The sequence below is a fragment of the Dromiciops gliroides genome, chromosome 4, assembly GCF_019393635.1.
Source record: "Dromiciops gliroides isolate mDroGli1 chromosome 4, mDroGli1.pri, whole genome shotgun sequence".
Classification (NCBI taxonomy): domain Eukaryota; kingdom Metazoa; phylum Chordata; class Mammalia; order Microbiotheria; family Microbiotheriidae; genus Dromiciops; species Dromiciops gliroides.
Window position 1 is genome coordinate 196,544,087 of NC_057864.1, and position 20,865 is coordinate 196,564,951.

The following is a 20,865-nucleotide window of genomic DNA, read 5'->3' on the forward strand; positions in this document are numbered from 1 at the left end:
ATAAAGTCATCCCTTGACATTCAGGGGTTTCACATTAGAGGTTCTGGTTATTTGTGGGTTGGCCATAGATAATTATATGGGAAGTTTTGGAGATTTGAGGCTTACTGTGGAAATTTGCAGACAATGCACAAATGTAAAGTAAAACAAATTACTGTCATAAATATATTAATATATTTTTATCATTTGCCACTATAAGTACACACATATAAATTTATTCTGAACAGTTAAATTTCGTTAAAAGTTTCGGTGCACTAAAGAACTATGGCCTACACACTCTCTTTGGGAATGCCTCCTTCTTTGGTGTGTCTACCATCCAGACTGTCATGTGATTTTTCCCCCCATGGTGATCACTGTATCTTGCACTTTTTGTAGAAGGAAATCATGAAGCAGTTGCTGCAACTTCACCAGCTGCTGCAAAGTCTTTGCATAGTATGTGAAATACTAATCTCTTTCTCATAGAAACTGCAAATTTTTTTTTTTTAGTGAGGCAATGGGGGTTAAATGACTTGCCCAGGGTCACACAGCTAGTAAGTGTTAAGTGTCTGAGGCCACATTTGAACTCAGGTACTCTTGACTCCAGGGCTGGTGCTCTATCCACTGCACCACCTAGCTGCCCCAAAACTGCAATTTTTAAGGTGCAGTGTATTGTTTTACTTGTTTTGTGTTAAATAAATATGACCAGAATTATTAAAAATAATTTTGAGAAGGGGACGAGAGTTATTCATTGTTTTTCACATTTGTGGAAGTCATGTACCCCTAAACCTGGGGAATGTTGAGGGATGACTGTGCATACCTAGATGTGTTTATGCTTATCCCTCCTGCAGAATCTAAGTGTCTTGAGGATTGTATCTGTATCTTTAACCCCTAGCACAGTGTTTTTGCATATTTGTTTTGGTCTAGACCTGCAATTTCATTAATCGCCAACTGTCCTATATATTATAGTCACAGAACTGTGTAGGACACTGAGAAATTGAGCCAAATTACACAGGATCACAAAGCCAGTTTGTGTCAGAGGCAGAGTCTTCCAAGGTCTCTAACCCCTTTGTGACACTGCCTTTCACATATGTGGTAAAAAGTTTTAACAGTCGGTTAGATAATGGAGAGACGCCAGTTTTGGGGTTTTTTTAGGACCACCCTTTTGGGGAGGAGACCAACAGCATTGCCTGCTGAGCACTCGACTTCTGACTCAGCACACGCTTGACTCGGTCTCTCTCCCCAAAAGTGGCCTTGGGTTTTGGTGAGTTTTTATACAGAATATAGACTAAGCCTAGACTTAAGACGATTTGTATTGTATTTCTACTTTCCTATCCTTCTAATCAACATCACCTTGTGACTACCATAACAATAAAAGGTCTATCTAGAAAACCAAAAGCTTCTTGCATTTACTAGTCTGGGAGATAAATTAAGGGAAAGGTTAAGTAGGGAAGATTTATGATCTAATATCCAATTTTAAATCTCACACATAGTAGGTAATTTATCAAAACTTGAATTGGACTTAATTTTCCTGGGACTGCTTCCAGCACACAGAGATCAGCCAGCAGCAGTCAGTCAGTAAGCATTTAGTAAGAGCTGAGGATACAGAAAAAGACAAAAGACAGTCCTTGCTTTTAAGGAGCTCACAGTGTGATGGGAGAAACAATGAGAAAACAACTATGTACCAATAAGATACACACTGAGTATGTTAAACTGAGTAAAGTAGTGTTACTAAAAGTAAGTACCAGAAAGCAGTGTAAAACCAGGGACAGGCCCAGAAAAACTAACTTCGAAATAGATACCGGAAGACTCATGGGACCATACCACTTGCTGGACTAAAGAACGGAAACATCTTAGGAACGGAGTCCTTGAAACCTGTTATTGTTCAGTTGTTTCAGTCATGTCTGACTCTCTGTGACCCCATTTAGGATTTTCTTGGCAAAGATACTGGAGTGGTTTGCCATTTCCTTCTCCAGCTCATTTTACAGATGAGGAAAGTGAGGCAGGGTGAAGTGATTTGTCCAGGGTCACAGAGCTAATAAGTATCTGCAGCCAAATTTGAACTCAGGAAGTCTTACTACATCCAAGACCAGGGCTCTATCCACTGTGCCACTTAGCTACCAAGAATGGAATTACCATTTAATAAATATTGTCAGAGCAAACTGGATGGCTATAGAGGGGAAAAAGGAATTCATCGTCTACACTACAATAGACTGTAACACATACTTCAATGGTCAAGAGACACAAAGAAACTGTTAAAAACTACATGAAAAGATGCTCAAATTCCCTAACAATCAGATAAAAGGAAATGGTGATAACTTGAAGATGGGGCTTCATAATGGTAAAAATAGAAAAAAATGTGAGATCCGTTGTTGGCAGGGCTATAAGAAGAGACATACTAATACATCATTAATAAGACTACAGACTGAGGGCGGCTAGGTGGCGCAGTGGATAAAGCACTGGCCCTAGATTCAGGAGTACCTGAGTTCAAATCTGGCCTCAGACACTTGACACTTACCAGCTGTGTGACCCTGGGCAAGTCACTTAACCCCCATTGCCCCACAAAAAAACAAAAACAAAAACAAATAAGACTACAGACTGGTATAAATATTTTGGAGAAAGCATGGCAACAAGAATGAATGCCCAAAATGAAGGTAGACCAATAAATTCCTCTCAAAGCTTCCTTTAAAAAGAGGACTCACACCAGAACTTTCCAGGTAAGTCCATTTTCTATCAACAACTCTGGCTTAGTTTGACTCTAGAGAACATCATGCCTCACCCAGGTTAAAGTAATCACCTGAAATCTCATCACCATGTTGACTGACTAAGGTTTAGACACTTAACACCTTCCAACTCCCTCAGCTTGATTGGAAGGCTGCAAGGTAAAGCATTAAACTCCTAGCAAAGTCTTCCTTTTGTAGAGGGCTCAGATCAGAACTTTCCAGGTAACTCTCCAAAGTATTTTGCATCAGCAGCTCTGCTTGGAACTCCCAGGAACATATTCCTTTCCCCACCGCCTTTTTCAGTTTCCTTTTGCGTGTTGTAATTAGATTTTAAGCTGCACTTAGCACAATGCCTGGCATCTGTTGTTGTTCAATCATTTCAGTCCTGTCTGACTCTTCATGACCCCAATTAGGATTTTCTTGGCAAAGATGCTGGAGAGATTTGCCATTTCCTTCTCTAACTCATTTTACAGATGAGGAAACTGAGGTAAACAGGGTGAAGTGACTTGCCCAGGGTCATAAAGCTAGTAAGTGTCTGAGGTCAAATTTGACTCAGGTCTGCCTGACTCCCGCTCCTCCATCATTCCCACCACTAAACCATGATCTCTTGTTTTACATGCTGCTAAGCCTCTGTAGAAAGGTCACCTTCCATAAGACTTGAGTTCAAATCTGGCCTCAGACACTTACTAGCTATGTGAGTCAAGTCATTTAACTCTGTTTACCTCAGTTTCCTCATCTATAAAATGAACTGGAGAAGGAAATGACAAACCACTCCAGTATCTTTGCCAAGAAAACCCCAAATGGGGTCATGTAGAGCCAGACGAGACTGAAGACAACTGAACAACAATAATTTCCTGATTCCAGGCCCAGTGCTCTATTCACTGCACCATCTAGGTACCCTCTTCCTGGAGTGTAGTAAGCACTTAATAAATGCTTTATTGAATTGAATTATTCCATTGCTAGGATTCTATTTTTTTAAATTGAAAAAAAAGAGCACCAGCCCTGGAGTCAGGAGGACCTGAGTTCAAATCTGACTTCAGCCACTTGACACTTATTAGCTGTGTGACCCTGGGCAAGTCACTTAACCCTCATTGCCCCACCAAAAAAAAAAGAAAATGGGATGAAAGGTGGCAGAACTTCAGAATAAGGGTACTATCTTATTCTGTTAATGTGTTTGGTTCTCTCTATAGCCCAGGTATGTGTGGCAAGATTTTGTTCTTTATTTGATATGTATTAGGTTTATAATAAAAAATTAAAATAATTGAAAAAGTCATTTGCTAAATAAGCAGATACCTTGAAGTATTAATAGAAGCAAAGCAAGTAACTGAAAATGCATAAAATAACAATTCAATGAAATTTATTGATTTACACATTCTCTGGGGTTTTGCAAATATTCATTCACAAAAATGCCTAGGTATTTTATACACATTCGCAATACACCCTTGAACAGTCTCAAATTTCACATTTAATTGTGTACTAATAATGGCCATTTAGCTTCTTCTTCTTCTTCTTCTTTTTGGCGGGGCAATGGGGGTTAAGTGACTTGCCCAGGGTCACACAGCTAGTAAGTATCATGTGTCTGAGGCCAGATTTAAACTCAGGTACTCCTGAATCCAGGGCTGGTGCTTTATCCACTGTGCCACCTAGCTGCCCGCCTACTTCTTTTTAAAACATGAGATGGTATAGTGAAGAAAGTTCTGGAACAGGAGTAGAAAGACCTACAAATTCTACCTCTCGTTTATGTAGCACTGAGGGAGTCATTTAATCACCACCCTAAGCCTCAGTTTCCTCATCTATAAAATGGGGTGACAATACCTATGGTACCTACCTCATAGGGTAATTGTGAACTTCAAATATAATAATATCCATAACATGCTTTGCAAAATTTAAAGCATCATCTAAATGTCAGTTATTGTTCTCAAATAAATCTGTGATCTAATCAATTTGGAAGTTCCCTCCAACAAAGATTATCACAATTTATGCAAATCTTCCCCATCTCCTTCAACTCTAGTCCCTAAATTTGACACAGAAAACATCCCAGAGGATTTTGTTGATTGTTCCTAAGCTTACGAGTTTACCAGTGTAGCACTCAGGATGCCCACCTGTTATCCTGGGATGCCCTCACCTCTCCTTATCGTACAATTCCTTGATACCTTTTAGTCCTGTTGTTTCTTCAAGTTCCTGATTGGTTAAATGTTGTAGCCAGCTCACGGCCACCATTTGCTTCTCAATTGCCCTCTGGTATTCATTTTTAATTCTTCAGAGATTATTTATTTCATGTCCCAATACCATACACCACCAGCATAACATACAGTATGGCGGTATTAAAAAGATGAAGCTTTCCTTTTAGGGGAAGTTTGGGGACAATTAAAGGAGCTTTGCAATTTGATGAAGGCAATTTGGCCTGCCTTCCTTTTCTTGTTCAACTTTGGCCCAAATTAATTGTCCAGCCTGCTTTTCTCTAATGTTACCCTCAATGAGAAGGCCAACTGTTTGTGCAGAGATGATTTTCAAAGTCTGTATAAATGGGAAAGTAAGCATACAAGTCAGTAGTTACTGAAATTATTTCCCTTTTTTTGGCAGTAATAAGGGCTAAGTTGTTCTCCCCCACCCACCCAATGCCTCTGGTATCTGCCCCTCCTTCAAATACTTTGTATATTGAATCCTTTTTATGCTCTCAATTTGGGTCATTTCTAGCATAGGGTTCCTCTATATAGTTTGTCCTAACAAGCTGCTTTTCCCATCTTTGCTCCCTACACTGCCATTTCTAATTCACCATAAGTTTATCCAGTACTGTAATGTTACTGTCCAAGTATGCTAATTCCACTGTCCCCAGGGAGTGGGGAAGTTTGTTATAATAATTTTTACAAATCTTTTCCATTTTTTCTTGTATTTGCTGTCTTCATTTTTGTTCTTAAATGCCCTTGGGATGACATTACCTAGTTGAATGTCTTGCCAAGCTCTCTTTAAACTGGTTTTTAACTGCTTGTCTTTGCTTTATGAGATGATGCTATCTAAACAGCCTTCATTTTAAGACTTCCAAACAAGTTTATATTCTAGCTTGGAAGTGACTTTGGCTTCTTCACTCCCTGTTTGGCAAGTAAGTCAGATCTTTCTTGACTAACATACTCTTTGGGCTCTTTTGGTCTTCTTGGTGGGGTAATTAATTTATATTGGTTAAGTTTCTGTATAAAATTATTATAATTGGTATCAATGTAATTTCTATTGTCTATTTCCCATTTTTTGATTGTCAGTACTTGTTTAAATGGTTTAAAACTGGGTCTAATTATGCACCAAAGCTTTTCTTCATTATTATTCTTGTTTTTTATTAACTCCAATTTTAACTCTAACAAGTCAGTGGTCTGATTATACAGACAACTGAATCAGGGATAACACCCAAATCAAAAACAAGCCTTTTCCTATCTACTACAATATAATCTATTTCATTTTTTTGGTAATTTTATTTGGAATATACCATGTTTAACACATATTAATTATTTTCTCATGGAAAATATATATGATATAAAGGCATGAGATATATGATATAAAGGCAACCCACAAGCCTATGACCTCTCTTCCTGAACCATGCTTTCCTGTACATTTCTCTGTATCCTCACTTTTTTTAACCTTTATGCTGAAGTTACTAAGTATCAGAATAGATTTAATTTGGAGGGTTTTATCAAGTTCTTTTTTTCCTTTCCTTTTCTTTTTTTTTTTGCAGGGCAATGAGGGTTAAGTGACTTGCCCAAGAGTCAAGTGTCTGAGGTAGGATTTGAAGTCAGGTCCTCCTGAATCCAGGGCCCATGCTTCATCCACCTCGTCACCTAGCTGCCCCCTTTATCAAGTTATTAATACAATTCTTCTACTTTGTCCTCAGCAACCAATACTGGTATATAAGCTATAGTTACTTTCATGAGGGTCATTTTGCAAATACTTGTCATTATTACTGCAGTAGATTATGGCCACATATCCCATTAAATAATGTTCCTTGTTGTCATCAGGGGATGACAAAAACCATTCCACCAACTCCTTTGCTTCTCCAAGGAGTGAGAGCTATCCTTTAATTCAGCTGCAATGTCTATCTTGCTTCTGGTTTCCACATAACAAGAATGTCAGAACTGCTACAATTCAGCTCCTCTAACATTATATCTACATGTTGGTCACTAGATCAGACTAGGCCATTAAGAGAATACCAGCAGTCAAATTAAAGTTTATAGATGATCTAAAAATAATGTGATTTTATCACCCTCTGTTCTCTTTTCCCCTCTCTGCCACCATCACTACAGAAACAGATGGGGGACTGAGCATTACTTTACATATTGGGTTTATGGCTTGCATAGGGACAACCCCCATCCATAATCTCTACTGGTGATGTTCCTCTCCATTATTAGCTAGATCGGTCCTCAGAAAACAAACTCAGTCTGTTGCTGTGGCCATACTTAAAGCCTGTCCAAAATGATTTGTTGTTATTCAGTCCTGTCCATTGTTGTTCAGTCGTTTCCTACTCTTCATGAGCCCATCTGGGGTTTTCTTTTCTTTTTTGGTGAGGCAATTGGGGTTAAGTGACTTGCCCAGGGTCACACAGCTAGTAAGTGTTAAGTGTCTGAGGCTGGGTTTTAACTCAGGTCCTCCTGACTCCAAGGCAGGTACTCTATCCACTGTGCCACCTAGCTGCCCCTGGGGTTTTCAAAGATACTGAAGTGGTTTGCCATTTCCTTCTCCAGCTCATTTTATAGATGAGGAAACTGAGGCAAAGAGCATTAAGTGACTTACTCAGCGACACAGTCACATTTGAATTCAAGACACAGGGGTCAAATTTGAACTCAAGTCTTTCTGACACTAGGTTCAGTGCTCTATCCACTGTGACATGTAGCTGCCCCTTACAGAATGATAGCATAGCTTTTGTGAACCCAAAGCTACCTCAGTGCTAAAGTAAGGCTTTAGAGTAGGTCTCAGTGGAAGTATTATTATTTAAATTTAGCTTGTTGAGGCCAACAGAGTTGAAACACTGAAGCTAGAGAACTTCTAAGGTCCCTTTCAGGTAATATAGTACTATACTAGTGAGAGGATTCATTTTCTTAACCAATCCTTTTTTTTTTTTTTTTTTGGTGAGGCAATTGGGGTTAAGTGACTTGCCCAGGGTCACACAGCTAGTAAGTATTAAGTGTCTGAGGCTGGATTTGAACTCAGGTACTCCTGACTCCAGGGACAGTGCTCTATCCACTGTGCCCCCTACCTGCCCCCAATCCTTTTTATATATTAACTGCTCATCAGTTCCTGAAGCTAAAAGCATGTTACTTGGGGAGAAGAGTGGGGGGAAATGGAACAGGGAGAATGCTATCCTAGGATCAAAGCATTTTCAAGCTGAAATAAGAGGTGGAGTTAGAAAACTTTCTTATCCACCACAAAATTTTGCTAATTTAACCCGCTTTAGGGGAACTAATTCTGCAGCTGTTTCAGTTGTTTCGCACATTTGCTAAATATCTCAATTTACAGTCAGATGTATAAACTGAGGGTGGTAACAGAATTTTTAAATGAGGGAGGCTGGCTAAATAACCTCTCAGTTTCCCCCCAGCTCCAAAATTATGATTCTTTTGCCTTTAAACCATTGAGCCATTCTAAAAAGTGCAGAACAGAGACTCCTTGGACCCTTAATAACTCATACAGAGATACTCACAAGAAAAGCCAGCAATAATAAGTGAGCACCAAAGAAGATAAAACGAACAAGAAAACAAACAAGGGTCCTCATTGGCCAGAAAAAAGTAAGAGGGAAAGAACAAGAAGCTGGAGATAGCAAGGAAGAGATATTATTTCACAGGTTTGTAGCCTTTTGTGGTTGCTGAGCTTGAGGTAGATGATAAAGTCAAAAGGAAAAGTGTCCTCAAATCTCCCTCCAGCTTCCATCTTTGGAATGTGAGCATTGTCAGCCAGGTGCGGTAGTACTGTGTCTCTCTTCCCACTAAGTAGTACCTACTGAGTCACTGCCCTCCATTCCACCCCTTCAAAGAGGTGTCTCTGGGGTAAAGGAGGCAGAGGAGAACAAGGGCTGGGGCAGAGAATGAATGAAACCTTGTCCAGGACAGCAAAGATGGCTCTCTGACTCATTTTTAGTCTAGGGCAAAAGGAGGAGTACCCAGGTCCAGCCTTCTGGGAAGCCAAAAAAAATTATTACTAATCCAAATCTTAGATTTCTTCGCATTTTAAACTCTGAACCCCTAACCAGGAAAAAGGGAAAGGGAAGAAAATAAGCTTTAATATAGCACCCACTATGAACCAGGCACTATGCTAAGTGCTTTTACAAATATCTTATTTGATCCTCATAAGAACCCTGAAAGGTAAATGCTACTATGATAATACACTTTGGGGGGGAGGGCGGGGCAATTGGGGTTAAGTGACTTGCCCAGGGTCACACAGCTAGTTAAGTGTCAAGTGTCTGAATCCAGGGCCTGTGCTTTATCCACTGCGCCATCTAGCTGCCCCAATAATACCCATTTTACAGTTGCTGAACCTGAGGCAAACAGAGATTAAGTGACTTGCCCAGGGCCATATAGCTAGTAACTATCAGGGGCCAAATTTGAACTCAGGTCATCCTGACTCTAAGCCTAGCACTCTATCTACTGTGTCCTCAGCTGCCCCTGAGAAAACTTAGCATTTTGGGAGCAGAGCACGAATCCTGGTCCTTTCCATATCTCTGTATACCAATATCCAAATGCTTATCCCTCCTTTTTGGAGCCCTCTTACTTGGAAATAAAGTTAACACAGAACAACAACATTTAGATCCATTGGATTTATCTAGCGAGCAAAAGAAATTCAAACTATTTAAACAGAAACTAGAAAAGTGATATTATGGAACAGAATAAACTTCGGAATCTATCTGTGCCTTATGGGGCAGAAAAAAAGGAGGAGAATACTTCAGTCTGGTACCTATTCTCCCAAATGGAAGGTCATGCTGACCTCTGAGGGAAAAATAAAAGTGCAGTACCAAGGGTTCCCACAACCAGCTCCATGGGCTATGGTGCTTCAACATGCATACAGCAGCCCTGAAGTCACCTGTTCAAGCTGGGCCACTGTTACCGATGCCAGTGTTTCTCTGGCAAGAAAACCTCCTGAATCCAGTTTCTCCCAGGATGTTTGTCCAGAAACTCACACTGCCAGGTTCAAAACACTTCTCCCTGCCTGTAGAGATCCAGCTCAAAAGCTAGCTACTTACAGATAGAAGGATGGGGCTACTACATTTTTATGTTCAATAACTAGAATAGGACCTGAAAACAGGCTTGTGAGATATAGCCCAAAGGGATCTGCAAGAGGAAAGGCTTGACTTTCAGTTTCTTTCCTGGGCAGCTGGGTGGCAAAGTAGAAAGGGCACTGAACCTGGAGTCAGGAAGACCTGAATTAAAATCTAGCCTAATGCATTTATCAGACCCTGGGCAAGTCACTTAACTGCTTAATCTGCCTCAGTTTCCTCACCTGCCAGGGCTGTTGTGAGAATGGAATGAGATGATATATTTGTAAAACCACTTTGCAAACCTTAAAGTGAAATAGGAATGCTAGCTATTATTATCATCATCGTTATTATTGTTATTACTCTATTTATATAAACTGAATGGACTGGGAATGTTTTCTGCCTACCTCTCCCAAGAAGTCCATGATATTAAGGAATCTCCATTTGAACTTCAGAGAATCTTTATCTGACAGGAACCTCTGAGTCTGAGGGAAAGGTAGGCAAATAACATTATCCAAACGGAATCAGATGCAAATATAAACTTTCAATTTGTGTTTTCCTTCATTTCTCTTGTTTTTATGGTACTTCCTTTTCTTCTTATTTTTTTTGGTTTTGATTTTTTTTTTTTTGGTGAGGCAATTGGGGTTAAGTGACTTGCCCAGGGTCACACAGCTAGTAAGTGTTAAGTGTCTGAGGCCGGATTTGAACTCAGGTCCTCCTGACTCCGGGACCGGTACTCTATCCACTGTGCCACCTAGCTGCCCCAGCACTTCCTTTTCAATACAAGACAAATCACTGTAGCCAGTGGACTAATCTTTCTTCCTGGAGGTGGGGTATGCTGTACTATTGTATTTGCCAGCATTAATGTTCTATTAAGAGTTAAAGTCAAACAGGATATAAGGTAGGTATAACTCCCATTCTTTCCCAAGGATGCCAGTGTCTCTTCTATTCAGAGTACTACTCTTTCAGTAGTTCCAAGGAAGAACCCCCCCCCCCAGGCCCACACATATTTATCACCATTTAATTAAATCTTTCTGCAAAACATACTACCATCATTATTTAGTTTGCATCAGTGTATTAATCTCCACTCAAAAGGCCCTCTGCTTTTCTTAGAGATAAATATGCTGCTAAATTTAGTTTCCTAAGGGTCAACATGGTGGAGAACAGGAAGCATGGGATGGTGGAAAAACCACTGGACTAGGAGCCAAGGAGACCTGTACCTCACTAGATCCTCTATGTGAGTTTGGATAAGTCACTTTACCTCCCACAAAGGACCTCTGCTTCCTCAGAAGCTGGATGGCCTGGCAGATAGAGTCAGGAAAAAAGAGGAAAAAGGCACTTACTAGGTGTGTGACTCTGGCACACTAATCACTTAATCTCTCAGCCTCAGTTTACTACTCATCTATAAAATGGGGATGATAATAATAGCACCAGTCTCCCATGGTTGTGAGGATCCCATGAGCTAACACATACGGTATTATGAAAACTTTGAAGTGCAATATATTTATTATTATTATAAAATGGGGAGATTGGGATAGAAAGCCCTTAAGGTATGTTCTCTCTGTAAGGTCTCTTTCTATCTCTAAATATATGAATTTATGATACTCATGATCCTGTCTTTCTCACTCTCATTGAGCCCTTCCACTTATAACATGATTTGATATGACTTATCTTTGCAGTTTTAAGTAAATCACACATTTTCCAGAAATTTGAGAAATTTATTTTTGAAGAATCTCAGTAATAACAATGGAATAAGCAAAAGACAGTTGAGTGCTAAGTCATCTGATGGATGAAAACAGCTGTTCTAACAGAGTAGGCATCCCAGTATACAATCACTATGTTGTTCAAGTACAAAAACTGCTTAGCCTGAACGTTCTCAAAGTTCTCTGTGGCTTAAATTATATGCAAAATGTCAACCCAAATGCCTGATTTCTCACCACCACCCCCCCATTCATTATCCCTTCAATCACACCAATTTCACTCATTATGTAAAACTTCCTTTCTAATTTAACCAATATCTCTTGCTCAAGTATTTTTCTTCAAAGCCTTCTGGCACAATACATTAAACGCATAGAGAGTAAACTCATTCTTTGTGCATTCTAATTCGTGTAGCCACTTGGAAAAATCCACTCATACTTTTTGGCCAAATTATTTGAACCATGTAATAAAAAGCAAAACCTAAGCCTGTACAGAACCTAGTGATAAGTGTGCTTTGGGTGAAGAAGAGAGGAGACTTTGCCCTTACTCTCCAAGGCAGGTAACCATGACAACGAATGATTTTGAGTAACCAACCTGTTTATGTACTAAATAACAAAAAGAAAGAAAATCTCGAAAGAAATATGTAGGCTACATGAACGATGATTGTATACTTTCTCAAATTCTATCATCAACCTATATTTAGCAGTCTATTACAGCTATTTCAGTTGGAATTCATCTATCTCCCTGGCCCTACTAAAACTGTATTTTAATCTTTAAAAGCAGCCAAGTAAGTCTCAAATAATGTCACTCTACAACAAACAGACTGGCAGAAGGCCTCGTCCCCATATCACTTGTTAATTTGTAAGTTTTCCGGTTTGGGGGTTTTGCTTGTGCAACTAGTCATCGCCTTTTTGATGGCATATGAACAAATGTACGTTTTAAAGACTACAAGCCCTTCCCTCCCCCTTCCGCCAGAAGAGCAAAGGGACGAGCATGGGATAAACATTGGCGTTAAAGTAACACCTTTTCTGCAGTCCCTCCCAGGAAGCTTAAGCCAGCTCTCGAACATAGAAGCAGGCACTTGAGGCCCATTCATAAAACTCAAGGTGTTTTTTAGTAGTTTTATTTTCCGTGTCCCCACACCCGGCGTCAGGCCAGCCCCGCAGTAAGGCAGGCTGGAGCGCAGGAGCGCAGGGAACGGACAGCTAGCAGAACCCCGCGTGCAGCAGGGGTCACGGCCAGACCCGGCCGGCCGACCCGAAAGAAGGGAGGGGGGGGGTCCCTCGGCGGCTGCAGCTGCTGCAGGGGGCGGGGGAACGCGAAGCAAAACGAGTCCGGGCACCAGGCTCGCACGGGGCCCCCTCCAGCCCTAGGCTGCAGCCCCACTGGCCACGTCGCAGGAACGGCCAACGGCCAAGAGCCAGGCGGCGCCGTTCCGCCCGCACCTGAAGCACAGAGGGACCCCGAACTTGGCTGGTCCCGGCCTGCAGCCCCTCGGGGCCTCGGCTCGTAGAGGAGGGAACGCAGCCTAGGCGGCGGCTCCTACTCTACCCTCCCCCGGGGCCCCACCGGCTGGTGAAGCTCACCTGCTCCCGGGCCCAGCTCCAACCTGGCTCCAGAGTGCGCACGCCCGCCTGCCTGCCCACCCGCCCCGCCGCCGCGGCGCGCGGGCTGCCCAGCTGTGCGGGGCCCCGGCAGGGGGAGGGCGGCGCGGTCTACAGAACGGCCTCCCTCCCGCTCCAGCTGCTCACAGCTGGCGCAGCGGGATGTCCCGCCCCCTATTCCCCCCTCACCCCCTCCCCACCGCCACCGCCCCCCGGGTCCCTGTGCCCGCCCTTTCTCCCGCCTCCGCCGCTCGCCAGCCAATTTCACTCACCTCGACTCCGCGGCTCCCTCACTCATCGCTCGAGTACGGTAGTAGTGCGCCGTCTGCACCCTCATCGACTGGGCTCCTGCTCCGGCTCCCAGGCAGTCTGCGATCCCGCCTCCCGCCCCCGGCTTTGGGCCAGCCCACGCCCCGCCCCTTACCTCCCTGCCCGGCCCCTCTGGCTTCTGGCTCCGCCTCTCCCTTCTCCGCCCATGCTCTCATTCTAGGCCTAACAAGCTTCTAGCCCCGCCCTTCCCTCCAAATTCCCCCTCCCCTCACCCTTCCCTCCAGGCTCCGCCCACTACCAAGATTAAAGACCAACCAGGGGCGGAGCTGAAAACACGCAGTTCCTGCTACTGCTAGGGCTGCTCCAGCTCGTTGGCTGCCGCCGCGCCGCCGCTGCTGCCGCCGCTCACGCTCACGCTCACGTGGTGCTTACGCGGCAACGCGGTGACGTCATCACCGGCCTGTCCGCGGCAGCCTGCGGAGACCAGGCTTCTTCCTCAGCCGCCGGGCCCGGGTTCCGCTGTACGCCGTCCACCGCCACCGCCTGCCGCCCGCCGCCTGCCACCTGCCGCCTGCCGCCTGCCGCTCGCCGCTCGCCGCTGCCATGGCTCAATACAAGGGTGCCGCCAGTGAGGCGGGCCGCGCCATGCATCTGATGAAGAAGCGGGAGAAGCAGAGGGAGCAAATGGAGCAGATGAAGCAGCGGATCACCGAGGAGAACATTATGAAGTCAAACATTGACAAGAAATTCTCAGCTCATTATGATGCAGTAGAGGCTGAGCTCAAGTCCAGCACTGTGGGCCTTGTGACTCTGAATGATATGAAGGCCAAGCAGGAAGCGCTGGTGAAGGAGCGGGAAAAGCAGCTGGCTAAGAAAGAACAGTCCAAAGAACTTCAGCTAAAGCTAGAGAAACTTCGAGAAAAGGAACGCAAGAAGGAAGAGAAGCGGAAGATCTCGAGCCTGTCCTTCACCTTGGATGAGGAAGAGGAGCCTGAGGAAGAAGACGAGGAAGATATGGATGAGGAGGATCTAGAACGGGAAGGCAATGTAGACGTGAACAAGAACAGACAAGGCTCCTACCTTCAAAGAGTTAACGGTCCAAATGGAGAAGAGATCCCTTCAAAGAAAAGAAAATTAGGGAAGAACCCGGATGTGGACACAAGCTTTCTTCCAGACCGTGACCGAGAGGAAGAGGAAAATAGGCTCCGAGAGGAACTAAGGCAGGAATGGGAGGCCAAGCAGGAGAAAATCAAGAGTGAAGAAATTGAAATCACGTTTAGCTACTGGGATGGCTCCGGGCACCGAAGGACCGTAAAGATGAAGAAGGGGAACACGATGCAACAGTTCCTGCAGAAGGCGCTGGAGATCCTGCGGAAAGACTTCAGTGAGCTGAGGTCAGCAGGAGTGGAGCAGCTGATGTACATCAAGGAGGATCTGATTATACCTCATCATCACAGTTTCTATGACTTCATCGTCACCAAAGCCAGAGGGAAGAGTGGCCCACTCTTTAACTTTGATGTCCATGATGACGTTCGTCTGCTCAGTGATGCCACAGTAGAGAAGGATGAGTCGCACGCTGGAAAGGTGGTGCTGAGGAGTTGGTATGAGAAGAACAAGCATATTTTCCCAGCCAGCCGCTGGGAGCCCTATGACCCAGAGAAGAAGTGGGACAAATACACGATCCGATGAGCGCCTGTAAAGACAGCGTCTGATTTTGGTCAGTTCACCTCTCCTCCATCCCAACCTACTCACCCAACCACACTTTCTCATTTGCTCGGCCTGACACAAAATTAGCGGCTTCCTCTAGACTTCCTTCCTCCTCGCTTCTCCTAACCCTACTTCCCTTCCCCATCGTGGAGTTTCACCCTTTCCACTGATTTTCTAGGTGTATCTGGGTCTCCTACATCCACGCGTCCAACTGCGAAGCAGACTCTGGGACCGGCACAGACTAGATGGGGCTATGGTAGTATTTCTACTGGATTTCTACTCCCTACTCTACTGGTATTTACATGTTTCTTATTTTACTCTAAAAAAAGACTTTTGCATGAGGAAAAAAAAAGACCAACCAGAGTCCAATCTCGGAGGGGAGGGCGGGAGCTCCAGAATTGACGACTCAAACCCAATCCAGACAACCCAATCCAAACCGATGAAGATGTGGGAGGCTACTTCTGTCTGTTAAAGGGACCAAACAGCTTTAGAACATGGGCAGAAATTATGCTTCCTGCCTCTCAACTTCAGCCTGTGCCCTGGCATTCCTAGTTTAGGGGTGCCTAACAGGGCTTCTTCCTTCACTCTCCTGCTGGTTGAGCACAAGGGAGACTAGAGTGGGAAGGTGCTGAATGCCCTCAAGCCTCCAGAGATCAGGGCTGGACTTGGAATCTTATCTGCCTCCCAGGCCTGCAGCAGCCACACACCTGTCTTTGCTGTGGTTAACATGCACCAAACCTCTAGAAGGGACCCCTTGACCAACCTGTTGACTAGCTACTACATCTGCAATAAGGGCATACTCAAAGATCTCCACTGAGAACCTCTCCAAGCACCCTGTTCCGCTTTGGGACACCTCGGGTAATTATGAAGAACTGAAATCCGCTTCTCTGCAGTTATTGCTCTTTGTTCTGCACTCTCTGAACAAAGCACAAGTCTGTCTTCTCTTATACATGATATAACCCTTCTGATACCTGAAGTCAGCTATCATATCCATTTCATCCCTATGGTAAACCTCTTCTCCACGGTAAACCTCTATTCCATGCTAAAAAAAAAATTTTTTAAGTCCCTAGTCTAGCCTGTCTTATAATGGTTCTCTACTCCTATCAATAAAAATATTTTTGAGCAGATATTCCCAATATGTTTATTTGTTTACATGTTATATACATGTGCTGCTTTATAGTCTATAATGCAAATGTCCGATGCATAATACATTTTGACCAATTGTCTATTAAGACATTTGTAAAATAGATATTACCATAATGAAATGCAAATTTCATCATCTTGAATGCTTTAAAAAGTTGATTTATTGTTTTGTGAGGCAGTTGGGGGTAAGTGACTAAAAGTTGATTTATTGATGGTAAAAAACCTTTTTTGCTCTTGAGAACAATGTGATTGAATGTTTCTCCTTTTTTTCCTTTTGAAAAATCTGTTTTGGAGTTGAATATGATGGTTTGTTAGTAACTATTCACTTAATTTGATCAATATAGCTAGCCAAACAGGTGAATTTGTTTTTTAAAACTTTTATGTTGAAAAAAACCACAATGCAACAATCAAATAATAGTCCATAATAGTGTATAAATATGGGGCAGCGAGGTGGCACAGTGGATAAAGCACTGGCCCTGGATTCAGGAGGACCTGACTTCAAATCTGGCCTCAGACACTGGACACTTACTAGCTGTGTGACCCTGGGCAAGTCACTTAACCCTCATTGCCCCACCAAAAAAAAAATAGTGCATGAACATAACAGCTTTTTGACAGGAGTCATGTTTTTCTGTGTATGTGATATTCAACATATTCAATTTTTAAAAAGCAAAATTGAATGATCCTTTCAGCAGAAAGTTTTCAATAAGAATGCATGGGTTTTTTCTTCATGTGGTTCTGTTTAATGGATGCTATCATACCTTAATTTCCTATTTATATTGGGATATTTTTGTTATGGTTTTCATATATGTATGAAGAACAATAGGTATTATGGCCAGTTTGGATGCACTGTAGAATAAAGAAAGGGAAGCATTATATAATACTAGGATTTACATGGTGCTATAAGGTTTGCAAAGGGCTTTACAAATTATCTCATTCTATCCTCCCAACCATCCTGAGGTTGAGCTGGTGCCATCATAATCCGTTTTACAGATGAGGAAACTGAAGCACAGTGATTTACTCAGCATTGAACAATGTATCTGTGACTAAATTTGCTCTCAGTTCTTCCTGACTCCAGGTTTAGTGCCCTGTGCCACCATGTTGTTTGTCCTTCATTCTTATTTTGGCGGGGGCAGGGGGTGGCAATGAGGGTTAAAGTGATTTGCCCAGGGTCACACAGCTAGTGAGTGTCAAGTGTCTGAGGTCAGATTTGAACTCAGGTCCTCCTGAATCCAGGGCAGTTGCTTTATCCACTGCGCCACCTAGCTGCCCCCATTTGTCCTTCATTCTTGAAGAGGACCATGACATCAGGGAGATGTCATGACTTGCAGTGAATTGGATTTAAGTGAGGGAGGGCTGTGCAGGATCACCTACCTCACTCTCTCCTCCAGAGCCATTTGGGTCCAATGGTAAGATATATATATCAGGAGGTGCAGAGGATGTTTTTAAAGCAATTGAGGTTAAGTAATTTGCCCAGGGTCACACAGCTAGTAAATGTCTGAGGTGAGATTTGAACTTCACCACCTACCTGCCCTCCTGTGCCACCTAGCTATTTCACAAATGAATAGAAAAGTAAATTGGGGTCCGGTTGTGAAACATTTTAAATGTGAAACAATTTATATTTGATCCTTGAGTTAATAGGGAACCAATGGAGTTTATTGAATGGGCAGTGACATGGTCCAACTTGTACTTTAGGAAAATCACTTAGTTCAACAGACGTGTATTGGACTGGAGGAGAAACTCAAAATAGGGAAATTAGTTAAGAGGCTATTTTGATAATCCATGTGAAGGATAATGAGGGTCTGAAGTAGGGAAGTGGCTATATAAATGAAGAGAGGGGACCAGAGAGAAGTAGGGGAGATAGAAACAAGATTTGGTAACTGCTTCAATATTTAAGTTGAGAGAAAGTAAAGAGACCAGTGTGACACTGAGGTTGGGAACCTGGATGGTTGAAAGGATGGTGGTGCCCTCTGCAGAAACAGCTAAGTTTGGGAAAGGAGTGCCTTTGGGGGAGAAAGAAAGTAATGAGACCTACAAAGCAAAATGAGAAACATCCATACTTGCTGTCTTGCACAACTCACTTAGTCCCACCCAAACTGAAAAGGTGCAGGCAGGGCTCTGTTAAGCAGCGCAGGCTGCTCTGGGAGGGATGTCTCCATATTTTTTTAGTACATTTGTAATACAATCAAACTGATAACATTTAGAAAAGTGTTGCAAATCATCACCTAGGACAAGAGTTCTTAACATTTTTTGTGTCATGGTCCACTTCCACAGTCTGGTGAAAGACATGGACCCCTTCTCAGAATCATGTTTCTAAGGGCATAAGATAAAAACAAAAAAACAAAAAACCCCCAAAAGACCATAAGATTACAAAGGAAATTTTGCATTAAAATGCAGTAATAGCAAAGAAGGCCGTTAGGTGGCACATTGGAACCAGGTAGACCTGAGTTCAAATTCCACCTCAGACACTTACTAGCAGTGTGACCCATGGCAAGTTACTTAATTCTGTTTGCTTCAGCTTCCTCGCTTGTGAATGAGCTGGAGATGGAAACAAGAAGACACTCCAGTATCTTTGCCAAGAAAACTTCAAATGAAGTCACGAAGAGTTGGACAGAACTGAACAACAACAAATAGCAAAGAATAAATTTATAGACCTGACCTCCAGTAAGCAACAATGGTTCTTGACCATGGTATAAATGAAAGTTCTCTCAATCTCAGTGAGGCTATTCCCTCCAACAATGAAGATTGCAACCCGTCATTCTAGCCCATCCTTTATGACATATACATCCTCCTGGAGTTTATCTCAAGGACTCCACCCCTTGTGCTGGGGATCTTCTTTGTTTTCTCTTGACCATATGATACCCTTGGAGCATAGGGAAAACCCATATAATCCTTTGCTCTCACAATGTGACCACCTCATCTTCTTTTTGTCAATACCTGTTGTCCTCCACAGTCCCTTCAGGATTTTTCACTTTCAATCCCATGCCCTGCAGCTATATCTAAAAGAACACCAGAAGATTAGTATGGGACCTTGTAATTAATAGATAAAGGCAAAATTTAGCAACCAAAAATAAAAGAATAAATTCCTCTAGAAAGAAGAATAGTTGGGGAAGTAGTTGTGTATAAAGAATATGACTCAGCACAGAGAAGGCGCCCGAGGGGGAGGGAGGATAGGAACAAGCATTTAATAAACACCCAATGAGTGCCAGGCACAGTGCTAAGGCCTTTATAAATATTATCTCATTTGATCCTGACAACAATCCTGGGAGGTAGAGGGAAGGAGGTGCTATTATTATCCCCATTTTGCAATTGAGGAAACTGAGGCAAGACAGAAGTGAAGTGACTTGCCCAGGGTTGACCTCTAGCCTTTTCCCCATCTGGCATCAATTTCCAATCACTGTCTTATCAAGTCACCACATGCCTGACTGATTCCTCACAGCTTTGTAATTTCAGATTTCCATCTTCCCTCACATACTAGGCTGACCTCCCCAGTCAACTCAATTCAATAAACATTAAGTGCCTTCTGTGTGCCAGGCATTATGTTAAGTGTTAGGGATTAAAAAAGAGCCAAAAAGACAGTCTCTGCCCTCAAGGAATTTACCATCTAATGGAGGGGAGAACATCATGCAAACAAGTATATACAAGGCAAGCTATATACAGGATAAATAATTAACAAAGGGAATTAACTAGAATTAAGAGGAGTTAAGGAAGATTTCTAGCAGAAGGTGAGATTTTAGTTGGAATTCAAACCACTCCAGTATCTTTGTCAAGAAAGGCCCAAATGGGGTCACAGAGAGTCAGACAGGACTAAAATGACTCGCAATGGTGGCAGCTAGGTAGCATAGTGGACAAAGTACCAGCCCTGGAGTCAGGAGGACCTGAGTTCAAATCCGACCTCAGACATTTGACACTAGCTGTGTGACCCTGGGCAAGTCACTTAACCCTCACTGCCCCACAAAAAAAGACTCAACAACAACAAAAGGACGCCATGTAGTCAGAGTGGAGGAGGGAGAACCTTCCAGGGCTGGGTCTAGCCAGAGTTCCAGCTTCTCTCTTTCTCTTCCTACCTACCAGCTTAGGAGGCATTTTCCAGTCCCTTCCCGTGCTATTAGGCATCCTGAATGCAAAATGTGAGAATTGGCATTATTAGTTTTAGTAAATAAAAATAGTCACACAGAAAAACAATCTTAGTTACAAGAGATCTCGGAGGGCACCTACTTCAGCCTTATACCTCAGGAATTTCCTCTAAAACAGGAGTTCTTAACCTGGAGGGAGTCCATAGGCTTCACCAGACTCCCAAAGGGGCCTAGGACCAAAAAAAAAAAAAAGTTAAGAAATTACTCTAAATTATAAAGGACAAGTGGCCCTCCAGCCTTTTCTTGAAGACTTCCAGCAAGGGAAAATCTTTTACTTATTACTTAAAAAGCTCTAATTGGGGCAGCTAGATGGCGCAGTGGATAGAGCACCGGCCCTGGATTCAGGAGTACCTGAGTTCAAATCTGGCCTCAGACACTTAACAACTTACTAG

At 42.9% G+C, this 20,865-nt stretch overlaps 2 protein-coding genes across 2 annotated transcripts in view; one reads left to right on the plus strand and one right to left on the minus strand.

Moving 5' to 3' along the window:
* TEX2 (testis expressed 2) overlaps nucleotides 1–13,598 on the minus strand; it is a 161,371-nt gene extending 147,773 nt beyond the window's left edge. The window contains 1 exon segment of the mRNA XM_043963451.1: nucleotides 13,493–13,598. The gene's annotated coding sequence lies outside the window, so the exon portion shown is untranslated.
* A 345-nt stretch (nucleotides 13,599–13,943) lies between these two features.
* LOC122726124 (protein FAM50A) lies at nucleotides 13,944–16,310 on the plus strand. The gene has a single exon (XM_043963649.1). The coding sequence runs from the start codon at nucleotides 14,094–14,096 to the stop codon at nucleotides 15,177–15,179; it is 1,086 nt and encodes a 361-aa protein (XP_043819584.1). The 5' UTR covers nucleotides 13,944–14,093; the 3' UTR covers nucleotides 15,180–16,310.
* Nucleotides 16,311–20,865: the final 4,555 nt, after the last annotated feature.

Coding starts and splice junctions, on each gene's coding strand:
- LOC122726124 (XM_043963649.1), top strand. CDS start 14,094: ATGGCTCAATACAAGGGTGCCGCCAGTGAGGCGGGCCGCGCCATGCAT.